Source organism: Empidonax traillii, unplaced genomic scaffold, assembly GCF_003031625.1.
Source record: "Empidonax traillii isolate 1590-97213 ecotype Southwest subspecies unplaced genomic scaffold, ASM303162v1 scaffold141:size962631, whole genome shotgun sequence".
NCBI lineage: Eukaryota > Metazoa > Chordata > Aves > Passeriformes > Tyrannidae > Empidonax > Empidonax traillii.
In genome coordinates, this window is record NW_020955334.1 from 685,966 (window position 1) to 699,503 (window position 13,538).

The 13,538-nt window shown below is 39.6% G+C and overlaps 1 protein-coding gene across 5 annotated transcripts in view; it reads right to left on the reverse strand.

The window, feature by feature from the left end:
* Nucleotides 1–13,538, reverse strand: part of ABCC4 (ATP binding cassette subfamily C member 4) — a 147,820-nt gene that overhangs the window by 95,332 nt on the left and 38,950 nt on the right. For all 5 annotated transcript variants that reach the window (XM_027884253.1, XM_027884254.1, XM_027884257.1 and 2 more), the window contains 2 exons: nt 2,982–3,078; nt 1,618–1,833 (listed from right to left, as the gene is read on the reverse strand). In XM_027884253.1, coding sequence (XP_027740054.1) covers nt 1,618–1,833; nt 2,982–3,078 — 313 coding nt within the window. The remainder of the gene's footprint in view (nt 1–1,617; nt 1,834–2,981; nt 3,079–13,538) is intronic.

The window sequence follows — 13,538 nt, forward strand, 5'->3', positions numbered from 1 at the left end:
CACTAAAAACTTTAAAGATTGAACTACAGGTTTGACCAAAAAAGATACTCTCAGTGCAGTAATACTGAAAAACCTATTCTGCAAAGCAACACTGTGAGGATTTTATTTGGCATCGCATCATCAAATATAACAAAGCTTCATATATAGCCAGAAATATGTATTCTGATCACTAAACCAGTTTTCTCTTATATACTACCTTCACTCACAACAGCTCCAGAAACTACGGCCTTTGCCTGGGGAAGATTCTGTTTTCAGAACGCAAGTATGTGCAACTCTTCCTTTCCAGAAAAGTATTTAAAGCAAATACTCTTCTGCAAGTATGTACCAAGATCAATCAACATATGCCAGGGACTTAAAAATTACCCATAAAGTTCTAATCATCTCCTTTTAAGTACCAACAAAGCATCTGTTAGTAGGGAAAATGGCAAATAAGAAATCATACTAGGCAAACAATGGATGGGGAACAACGAGCAGTGGAATCAACAGACCTGACTCAGATGTGAAAAGAGGAATCTCACTTACCTGCCCATATAAGGTGAGAAGCCTATCTTGGGTCTTTTTTTGTATCTCCACCCCCTCCCCCTTCCCACTTTCCTCCAACCACACTCAACAGTTCTAATGCCACTAAAAATTCTGGTACATCTGTGCAAATTTAAGAGAATTTAAGAGTGGAGTTGCCACTGGGACATTAATATAAGTTTAATCCTTTTGAGTATAAAACCATTCGTCAAAAAACCCTGAAAAAGTCTGTAGCTTTTTTTATTGGGTTGTTTTCGTTTTTTTTTTAAATCTCATTGCTTTTCATTATAGGGAAGAAATGTTATATACCTATAGCATAAAGATAACAATCATCACAGATATAGAGGGACTACTTGTTCCATGGATGCAGTGCTAACCCAAGCCTAGCTGGGTTACAGGGATCATGCGCTGTTCCATGTGTATGCAAAGGCACGAGCAGAAGGCCACCTCTGGTACAGAAATTTTAGGGCTGGTTTTGCACTGTGCAGACCCAAGAGATATTAAGTCACCTGGAAATCATATTGGCACCATACAATGCCTTCTGTTTTCACCAGCAAAAGGGCTGGGGAGAGCAAGGCAGTGGTGTACAAGGGTTACCCCCTGAGGGCCAGCTCAAGATCATGTGGGTATGTTTATGCATATGTTAATGCCAGACAGGCAAATGTAGACTTTGCATAAAGCTAAGGCTTCTGCACGCACTTCCCAGAACTCAGGATTTCAAAGAAAGTGTTAATTTCAGTTCACCACTGCACCAACACAGAGAACCTGTGAATACAGTGGGCTAGCCCTTTAAAGCACTGCTGTCAGGCTGAAGGAAGCCCAGTGTGGTGTCTTTGGACACTTAGAGGGAATGCTTCCAGCATCCAGCAGAGCTGATGAACTACACAAACTGACTCTGCTGGGTTTGAACACAACGGCACAGAGTTGTGGGTTGCCAGCCAAGCACAGCTGGGCAGGTCCACTGTGGGCGAGCTCTCACCTGATAATACAATTCAATAATCCCCGATATTCCAATGCTGCAGGGAAAGCCCATACCAAAATTTAAGTTAAAAACCAGTCAGACAAGAATTGAGACACATCTATTCTTTGAGCACTCACAGGTGGTTGTTCCACTGCTCCGTCTTTCTGTGAGTGCACAGACGAATCCTGGGACCAGACAGAGGACTCCGAGAAGGTTCGGTTCCGGGAAGACTTCAGGTTGGGGGTTCCTGGAACTGATGGAGGTTCTATCTCCTCATCTTTTTTCAAAAGGGAAGCAAAGTCGATGCCAGATCTCAGGAACTCTGCATACGTACCTTTCCCCACCATTTTACCCTACAATTAATATAAACTTTGATTATCTTCATTATACACTTCCCGTAAAGGACAATTTTTCCTATCTGTCCTTGCCGTCTCTGGGGTTCTGCAGTTGCTGAGCATACGTCCTACTGCAGTAACTGAGTTGAAACCTCTGTTGGTTTCTCATTTAGAAGCTCTAGGCTCTAACCAGTCCCCTCCTGGCAGCTAAGCTGGCCAAGGAGCGCACAAACAGCATGACAAAATCTCCAGTTACAGCCAGGGGGAGAATCACCTCCTTGGAGAAGCTGTGGGTGACAGCCAAGACATGCAGCTTTAGGTCAGTCTACTGCACTACATACATAACCATCAGTCTTTTTGTATTACTACAGTCTAGGGGTAAAACACCTTCATTTCCTGGTCCTGGTTCATTTCACAGAGTCCTGCAAGGTGCAACAGTGATCATTTCCATACTTTTTACAGCTCTATGACAAACTCATTTCTAAAGAGCTGTTGTAACTTTTAAAGAGACCTGAACAGGAGGAAAAAGATGGTAGTGTCCTTTACTACACCTTTGTAATTCATCGAAAGTAATTTCATGTATTTCACTACCAACCTTTAAAAAGAAAGTGAAAAAAAACCCAAACTGCAGTTCTCCCATTTCCCCTCTACCTCTGAGTATCTGGTACAACAAAGTTTGGAAAGAACCATCACAACGAAGACCTGCTCATTCTAAAAGGCATCTGGGACCATTTCTCAGCCTTAATTTAAAAACTAGTTTGTTGCAAAATTAATGTACTTCTTAATTCACACATAAGTGTAAGAAACAAGAATAAAAGCAAAGCACTAACACAGTCTCAAAATTTCCTCACAGTATATTAAACTTGAAGCAAAGGAAATTTAAAACACTACTTCAAAACAAGACAAAATGTTTGAAGAAATAAAGAGATTTTTAAATCACATCAAAATCAGTACATGAGATTATAGTTATGCATGATAAAATTCCAAAACAGATTTTTCAGGGAAGATATTTCAAGAAAAATCAACTTATTTCATTAATAACTATAAAACTTTAAAAACATATATACTCATTCATAGACAGAAAATATATTCACAAATTAAAAATAAAAATCTGACTAAAAATTCTTACATTAAAAAGTGTAAGTACAGACACTGAAATCACTTACATCTTTTAAAATTAGAATCTGATTTGCAGCACGGAGATATTGCAACTGATGAGTGACCAAAACAGAGATCTTCTGATGTAAGGCCTGACAAATACATCTGCAAAGAGATGTAAAAATTAATTTAAAAAAATAAATATCCTAAAATATTTTTATTATTGCTGGAAAACATCTTCTATTGTATGACAAAGTTTTTAAAATAAGAAGATGGCCATGCACTATTACTGGATTTATAAAAGCTAGACTTCACAAACATGTTTCTTATTTAAGTTTTTAAGTTTTCAAGACAGGGAGAGGAAATTTCATATTTCTGATCTGGAATAACAGACGAGGAAGTAAGATGTTTCATTAAAATTGTCTTAGATGTTCTCATTACCAATGTATATGTCATAACCTGAATTGCAAAGAGGGCATTTAAAAAAAAGCCTAAACTAAAGGCAAGAGAAAGCAGGGCAAGATACCATGGAAAATTATGGACAAATACAGATAATAAAAGTAACTTCTTGAGAGGAGTTTCAGAGCAGCTGTAACACTGAGCCACAAAGAGTTCTGGAGAAGTAAACAGTACTACTGACTTAAGCTACATCCAGGTACGTATTGAGGTAAAGAAGTGAGATTCTTGAACCATCTATGACCCTTTCTCATGGATTCAGAGTTTACCTTCCTATCCACTACCTTACCAACAGTTTGGGATTTGGAGAGAGAGGTGAAGAAGGGACTGGGCACACTAGAACCATCAGCAAGTGTAGGTGAAACCCATGAAGTTTTAGTAGAATACACACCTTGTGTCTTTTCAGTAGAGCCTTGAAAGGACACCAGTTCCACAAAATAAAAACAAAACACAACACAAAACCACAGCAGTAGTTTTATGAACTATACAGAAATGCTTTAAAAGTGGAGAGATCTGTAAGCACAACAGGGAGAGCACAAATACAACTGAGATCCAACACTACCAACACTCATTGCCTTCATCCTTCACAGTAACAAAGTAGGGAGACAAACCCTCTGAGGGGACAGCTCTTTCTCAACTACTCACTGTCTTAAGAAAACAAGGAAAACTGACACTGTCTAGGACTTAAGTGTTCATCGACACATTAGCATCTTTGTCTGTATTATGAATGGCTTCTTTACAGAATCATGGAATGGGTTAGGTTGGAAGGGACCACAGTGGGCCATCTGGTCCAAAATTCCTGCCCAAGCAGGGCGGTCCTAGAACACATGGCACAGGACTGCATTCAGACAGTTCTCGAGTATCTCCACTGAGGGAGACTCCAGTGAGTTGCTGCTCATGCTGTTGAGTGGCACTGGCACCCATGAACTGGACTTCTAGACAAAATCAAGCAGAAAGACACACTCTGGCAGCACCCCTCTTCAGTACTGAGCTGAAGTATGCAGCCTGCAGAACTTTCTGAACCACATGGAGACCTTGGCACCACACATTTTTCTGCACAGGTCCACTTCTCTTGGCTCATTTTTGCTAACATATTAACTCCCATTCGCTAACTTGACACAGGAGTGTGGCACTTAACATAAAAGAAAAGCAAACAAAAGCGTGTGCACACACAAATTCTCTCTCCATCTTCTCCAAAACAAGCCCCAGCCAAAACTACGGCCGTTCAGTAGCAAAAATTCAATGTAGAAATGCAGTAAAGGGAGTAAGGCAGAAAAAGAACGTGACCTTAACAGCAATGATACCACATTCCTTACTGTGTTTCATACATTCAATTAACTCCCCACACAGTTTTTAACATCTATGTTGTCACTCCTACAAAGACTGTAGGAAGCAGACAGTTAATATTATTAATTAGTATAATTACATACAGAAAGTATATCATAGTTTTCCAAATAAACTGGGTAGTAAAATTAACTTAAAGACTCTTCCTAAAAAAGTTATATGCTTGATACGCAGCATTCAAGATGCAACTATAAAACCACAATATTCTTAGATGGCCAAGATAACAATTAATCAAAGCATTTGCAGCAGCATGACTACTTGAGCAGCTGCAATTATTTATACACAAAGTTCTTCATGGGAGCATTACTATCGCATGGTTACTGTCCACCCTCTGAACCGTCACTGAAACAAACCACAAGGTAAAAAGAGCAACAGCTGAAGACATCCAACAAAACATAATGTTCCACAAAACCTACAGAGAGAACTGGACAAACATCAGAGAGACTACAGGAAAGACCTAGCAGGAAAGTTGCCAAAAGAGAATATATCAGGTATTCACTGAGGAGTTATCTATCTTTCCCTTACGTAAGTCCCACAGCCCATATACCACTCCAATCACTGATTTTTCTTTGTGCCAGGTGTATGTCTAACAGCTTACTGGGGCAACCTTACCATTAGAAAATCCAATGGCTCAAAAGCCTGAAATCTTGCTCCTGAGCCACAGCGAGCCCACTGTACTTTACATTTGCACGTGAAGAGGGGTGGGGAAGAAGAGGAAAAAAAGTGGGTTATCACAGCATCGGAGAAAAACCAATCAGAATTGTGAGAGCTGTAAGCACAGCATCCTGGGTGATCTTGATCACAAAAGAGAAGGCAAAAAATAACCTCTGTGGAAATTCGTATTTCCACTGAGATATCAGTTCCCTCTCGCAACAATTCACTGGCATGAGCACAGACATGAAAAACTGCAACAAAGAGTGTATACTAAGATCTATTAAACAACTCACTACGCAGACAGCTCAATAGAAAATTTTGCCAATTAACATACTGTGTCATTGTGAAGCACAGAAGCTGAAAAACTAGTAAAACACTAAGTAAATACTTAACATCTGTTTCAAAACATCTAACCATTTGAGTTCTATGTTCAAAACCGGTTTTTAACTTTTTTTTTTAAATATTCTGTCTCCCATTCAACAACATTCACTCTGCAGCTTAGTGTGAGTATTAACTTTATACAGTGCCTTGGCTACCACAGAAGACTGAAGCCAAAGTTCAACCCTGGGGTTAAAAGAGAGGCTCAGTACCCCTATAACTGCTACCACCTTTTTACTTGCTGTTTAAAACCCTACAAAATTCACCTTTCTTGTACTTCTCTATTACTCTCAAGAGGCATACTCAGTCTGTGAGCACATTTAATGAATAACAACAGGAAAAATTACTGCACAAACTCCAGTCGCCTTTGCCAACTTTATTACACACACAAATGCACACGCACGTGTGCACAATCAGAAAAGATCCAGACAGAGAAGACCCAAAGGCTCTTCAGCCTTTCTTGAGTACAAGAAAAAGGGAGATGAAGGGACTACGACAGTTGCATCCTCTTCCCCAAGGAAGATGCAATTTAAACTTAAAAGTATTCCTGGCAGATGTTAAATGGGTTGCTCTGCATGTTTAAGTTCAACAAAAATTTCAACATCCTTGAAAATGTATTCCAGACGCAAGCTACCTTTGCCATTACACAATTCTACTCAGAAGTCCAAGTTTGCATCCTTTGGTGCCATTTCAATACACTATTTCCTGAAGGTCAGTAGATGAGTTTATAGATTAAGTCTTTCCCCTCCAGAAATGAAAGAAAAGCAAATTTAAAAAAAAAAAAAAAAAAAAAACACCACAAAAAAAAGCCCTCCAAATGCACTTTTTTTTTAAAGTAACACATGGTTTTCTGAGGTTTTTTAATTCTATTCCTCCCTGCTCTGGGAGTTGAATGTTCTTGACCACCTGCACTGATGTGTGAAGCTGGTCTGCATTTTTTGGAAGTGCACAAAAATGAAACTTTATTTCAGCTGAGACCTTACACCTACAAAACCTAACAGGAGGATTACTTTACTTGTACTGCCAGATACACCACTGGTCATAAATCCCAGGGCACAGTTTCCTTAAGGAGAGCATGATGTTGTTGAGTCATACTGGATTTTTGATCTATCACACTCTACACTTGCTTTTCCATAAACCTACTGATCCTTGCTCATTGTGTGCTCATGGACTCAACACTTCACACTTATCCCTTCTGCATGCATGCGTCTGTTAATTCACATCCTGTAACCAAGACTTCCCAAATCCCTCCAGAACTGCCTTTAGCATTGCCCGGTTTTCTACCCCCGAAAATATAGCACAAATTACCTTCATACATCATCAGGAATACCCAGAATCAGGACAGACCTCTCCACAGACTACACTCTTCCAATTCAACAAAAACAAACAAACAACCCAACAAACAATATTTTAAGTTAACAAACCTCAGTAACAGTATACTATCACCCATTTAGAAAAGCCAACTGCACTTTGACAGCAAACTGGTATACAATTAAAAAAAACTAGCTTGAGCTTTGATAATGCAGAGCATGAAGTAGGAGACGCTGAGAAGGAGGCCTACAGCAACACAGTGCTCCTCTGTGCAAAGGCAGTCTTTGCGCTTTCGAATCCTGATTTATTCTCCCTTCGCTATCAGGTTTGCTTTTCTTTGAGACAAGTTGTTCTTTAATCTTTTTTAAGTTTTTATCTCCAAGAACCAGCTTTCTTTCACCTCTGCAAAGTGTCTCTTTAATGATTCTACTTTCTTCCTTACCATTCTGTTACCCACTCCTTTTGGGAAGTTCACATGCCAGTTTAACTTTACTCTAGTAATACTTATATTCATTTCAATGAAAATAACAACTGAAATGAAATTAAAGCACATGCAGAAAGTGCTCACAGGCATAAAGCCTTTGTTATACTCATTTACTTCCTATGTTTGCTTTCCTCTCCCTTCCCTTTCTATTTCAGTGGCTTAGGGAGAACAATCCCCCAGTTGTTTTTGTACATTTCAAAATTTAGAAAAGTAAAAAAAAAAAAGAAATAAATGTGATATGTTTGCCAGAGACAAAAAAATGCACATGCCTACTTCTACTGTGTTGCCTCTATTTCTACTATGCTGCTTCTATTTCTTTGCTTATCTTGATAATCATTTATCTCCATCTCATGACAAGTCTCCACTGAACTAATGCATAACAATAACTGGTCCACAAAATCCATTGCCCTGTTCTGGGCATGAGGTAGCACTGGATGGCTGGAGAAGGTATACAAGCAAACATAGAGTGATGCTTCCTCTGGCACACATTTCCAGCTTACAAAGCATTGGGAATTTTTTGAGCCAGTGATTCTTGTTATTTAAGTAGCTCTTTCTGAACTTTTCCTACCCAAATTTGTATATCTCCCCCCTGAACCCATTTCTGGTTTAGAATTCATAATATTGTTTTGCAACTGCCCCCACAGACCACTAAAGCATCCAACTATACTGGGGTTCTGCAAGTGTTGTGGCTTTGGGTTTTTTTTTCATACTGTGTTATTTAAAAAAAAAAACAACAAACAACCCACACATTCCTGTGATATTATGAACTTAAAATTTTAAAGTTTTTTGAAAACACACAATGTACAGAGATCACACTTACGCTTTTTACTTCCTGGGGAAAAAACAACAACAACAACAAACCAAATTCTTAACCAATATTACCACAACATATTTATATATTTTACCCGTATTCCCTACCATAAACACTACAAAGCTCAAGGAATTTCAGTTGTATCATCTAAACTGAAAGATATAACTAATATATTTGCAAGAGCAACACCTATAATACAAAAATAGGCATTCAAGTTCGCCCACAAATTCTCACTGGGGCTGTAACAACTGCAATGGTATCAGAAACAATAATGAGCATAAACCAGGTGTGAAACACAAAGTTAGATGTCTTAAAGAGATCCTTGGTTTACAGAGATCCCACCTGAAGGGAAGTGGAGTGAAATCCTTGAACTTGGACACCACCTCCCAAGTACCCTTGTTGTCAGTGGACAAAGCACATAATATCTATATGCCCTTAAACACAGCACTGGCAAGTACATGCCAGGGCTATCGTTGCTTGGTTCCCCTGACACACTGATGGTGCCTGTAATCCCTCCACAGAAATGAGACATGCTAGCTTTTATCTGCTAGTTTTACAGGACTGATGAGCTTCACTTGCTTCTAATTAACTACACCAACATAACAGCACCTTTTCCTCCAAGTTCAAATACTACATGAGATTTACAAGCACACCCCACACAAAGAGAGAGAGAGATATGGCACTGGTAGTATTCATGGACTCCTAAGGGTTCCAGAAATGAAATTACTTTAAACAGAGTAAGTAAATACTCAATCTGTATATCTAGTTGAAAAAAAAAAAAAAATCCTTTTACTCATTTTCCCTACTTCATTTTGCTCCTCCCCTCAAGCACTTCTGGGGCTTAGGTAAGAATGTGATGAGTAAGTTAGGATCTCTTAATCCATGCACTTTGCATGATGGAATTTTCTGCTCTCCTTTGCTGTCAGTTCAATTCTTCCTCACCTATTCCTGCAATTATGAAGGATACCTTCGCTACAAAATCATGCCTGCTCCCTTCCCCCTCTCGAAGAGGAACACTCAGTTACCTCAGACAGCAATGGGAGAGACTTTATCTTTCAGGACATCTGGCCAACTCACCAGGTGACTCTCTGCTCAGCCTCCGTATATGGTTATCCCATGCCCCACTACCCAGCTGCATGTCCATTGAGTTCCTACTGAAGGCCACTAGCTGGTTCCAAAGCATTCCATCTGAATAGATGCTTAAGTTCATTACCACGCTGTGATAAATGCAGTCATGTCTTCTGCAGCTTTGATCTAGTTCCAGAGAATCATCGGAACTTTAGATCTAATTTTAAAAGATTCCTGAACTGTCCTGTAACTCCCTCTACTCTCATAAGCACAGAGGAGGAACAGAAAGAAATCAGGCTGATCATCAACTGAGACCGCTCCTGTTACTGGAAAAGATCCAAGGCAAGGAACAACACCTAGAAATGAACACGTCTCAACAGACAATGAAATATAAATCTCACTCTTAAGAACATGGTTTCCATGTTCTGAAGGGACATAATTTAATTTCTATATAAATTATATATATATATAAATTATATTTTATATATATAAAGATTTATATAAATTATTATATAAATCTATAACCACGATCTGAAACCATATAGTCTACAGAAATATGTTTATAAACAGGTAGAATAGAAAATTTCTTGGGATCCAAGTGCAACTGAATGATTTTCTCAGAAATCACAGGCTATTCCAAACTGCATCATACAAGCAAATGTGCTCTTGCATCATAATGGTTGTCCCTCTTTTCAAAACTAGACGTCTCAAAATACTGCATTTCTTAAAAGTTATTAAAAGCTATTTTTATTTAAATATATATATATATATATAAATATAAAGGCATGTTTTCATATATACCTACAAATATGTGAAAAACCATAAAACTATACTGGCACAGCCCTATTGGAAAAAGGCCTACTGTTAACTACCAAAACAACTCAGAGGAAAAAGGCTACAAATAACACAGAAATAGAAATACATGAAAATAGAAAATCTTCAGTTCATACCTTTCTAGTCCCCAAGGAACCTGATCAGGAAAGAGGAATTCATTGAAAAACTGGCTTGATCTGCTCCATCATCCACAGAACAACTTGACTGTACCATGAAGAAATTCATAAGAGCCACAATCCCTTATTAATAATATCGTGGACTGTTTCCCACTGGCAATGTGCTACTTGCATTCTTTCTCATTTGAAAAGTATTTATATATTTTAAACTGTTTACTACAGAAGCCAAACAGGATGGGAAAAAGCAGCAAATATACTAAACCAGCTATCCACAGACCATAGCTCTGGGAACATACCTATCTTTGATGTAAATACAGGCTAGACACTTGCAAAAAAATTAAATATTATTATAAAATTACAAGAGAAAAAACAGAGCGAGTCTACTGAACAATATCCACTTCAGATTCTCATTTAAAAAATCCTGCTTCTTCCATCTTGTCTATTGTTTCAAGCCTCATGGTTTGGACTCCTGGGGGGATAGCCTGCATGAAGTGGTGTCTGAGACATTCCTCAGCACCATGTTCTAAGAAATCATTCTTGCCCAAGTGCTCTGTCTTCTCCACATTTCTAGCACTATTCAGGAAGCATTAAAGAACAAGTTCTGCATTGTTTTTCAAAGCAAGCTACTGAACATAACACTCTCCCCACTACCCCCAGCACCTTTTATAGCTTCCATGAAGGCCTCAGAAGACAACTCCTGTTTGTAAAAAAAACACTCTTTTAAAATCTTGCACAAGGAGGCATTGCTCGGTTTTCCTTCCTACTACTACTCCACCCAGTCCATTTTCTAAAAAATGCTTTCATTCTACTTTTATGTGTTTTGCTCCAACTGATCTACAGTTGAGGAGAATAAAAGAAAGTACAGGAACAACCCCAGCTGGTTCTCTGAGTTTCAAGTTCTCTGAGATAACCTCCGTATTCCTCCTCACCTCCACACATTTATCAGCAAAACACACACTGTGCTCACAGAGCATTGGCTTCTAGCTTCCAGTTTTGCAGTAGGATGTAGTGCTGCCAATGTCACAGCTCACGTAAAATGTAGAGTAAGTTAAGAGGCAGCCTGAACTCCTTTGCAAGGCACCACTGTACTTTTCCCCTGTTATCCTCTTCATGAAAAGACCTTAAGACTTCAGGGAGAGACAGGTTAACAGCTCAGGTGGGTGCACTTTTCAGAACTCAACCACTGATACAGTCAGACGCTGGAGTTGTGGAGAGATCTTGTACAGAAACAGAAAACCAGCAGCTAAAACCTAGAGAGCTTCAATAGGCATTAAAGGAACTGGATAGCGTATGTGAACTACAAAAATAATGAACTCCATCTATCAGTCATGGCAGGTGAAAAATTACATAAAACCTATGCATCATAAATCTCTTACTCCATACTAGCTTATGGAAACAAACATTTGAAAACATCAATAAAATGAAACAAACTGATGATGGGGGTTCAGAGATTAGAAACTGAAAACATCAACAGGATGTACAATTTTCAAATTTAGATACTAATTGCTTCCCCTTATGGGGACAAAGGGACATACACACCCATGCTACTCAATGCAATTTCTATGCCCATTTCTGCAAGATAAGTTTTTATGATTGTCTAGGTGTGGACAGGAGGGAACTACAATAAAACCAAATTAATTCATGTACTTGGAGCACGGAATTCAAAGGATGCAAGTATGATTAAGAAAATGTTCTCATTGAAGGCCTCAACCAAAGCCCAGTGAATTCCATCAACGGAAGGTTTTTCTTCTATTTCTAATAAATTCTAGATTATGCCTTTTAATACAGAGAGTTGCAGGCTATGAAGAAGCAAGGACAAAAAACTGGCTGAGACTAACTGTATTATTCACATACTCACTATGAGCCGTAGATTAGCAAGTTTCAGAGAGATGGAGAGGAGGAAATTCATTGAGAAGGGAACCTGACATTAATGAACACTCTCCTACTTTTGGGGGAATAGAGGAAGGTCCAATATCCCTCTCCTACACGGTAAACTTACGCATTTTCTTTTCCTCTATTTCTGCTTTCTGTAATCTACTCTGCAGACCATGTTCCCTGTTTCACCTATCCAAGAGAAATTTCAACCATTCAGGAGGAACCAAAACAAAAAATCATTTAAGAATCTAATACAGTTCTGTCCTTTGCTTTAGCCACTCAAATTAAGTGCTTATTACTAGCAAGTAAAGTGTAAGAAACTACGAAGTGATTTAAAATCCCACCCCATATGTTGTGGTTTTGCCCACCAGCCCATCCCTGGGGCTGAGGATGGTTTTGTCCAGGTAAATTCCAGACAAAAAGGCCAATCAAAAGTCCAGTGACGCCTTGGCTAATTACATCTTTAAGAAAACGGAAGAGAAGGTTGTTGGCGCAGTTGAAATTAGGGGCAGCAGCCATGTAGGGGAGAGGAGTAGCAGGCCAGAGCAGGGCCGGACTCCCTCCTCCCCCGGCTTGGGCCGGGGTGGGGGGAGCAGGTGTAGCACTGAAGTCCTCCCTTCTCTCTTGTAAGAGAGTGAAGAAAAATAAGTTTAAAAGACGAACTGCTTGGACAGAAACCGCTGTGGAAGAATTCCAGCCGAAAGATAACGGAGCTTCCAAGGTCGAAGCTGGCAGCTGAAGCTGCAGCAAGAAAAGTAAAGTGCGAAAGGGGGGGCTTGTTTCCCTCCCCCCTTTTTCGCTCTCTCTCCTCAGCAGGGAAAAGACTGAAAATAAATCCCTGTCACCTGTAAAAGTTTGCTGGAGTAAGGAGACCCCCCATGTGGCTGATAGAGGAGTCTGTAGATGTACCAAAGAGAACCGAGACTTCATGAGAAGGACTGAAGTGAGGCAGAGTCCTGGTGGAGATTTGTGACCCCAAGGGAAACCTGTGCTGGAGCAGTGACGACTCAGGTGGGATACTGGGATCCGTGTGTGTGTGGATCCATACTGCTGTTGAAGATTTTGTTACCCTGAGAAATCTCGTGCTGGAGCGAGACAGCCCATGTGAGATGTTGGGATCCGTGTGTGTGTGGATCTGTGCTAGACCCATGCCGAGAAGTCTATCAAGGACTGTTCTCCCATGGGGAGGGACCTCCATAGGGAAACAGGGGTGAACTCTTAAGCCATTATCCCCTGTAACCCTGTGGAAGAAGATCCATAGTAAGCAAGTGTCCCCTTGCAAGCCTATGGAAGG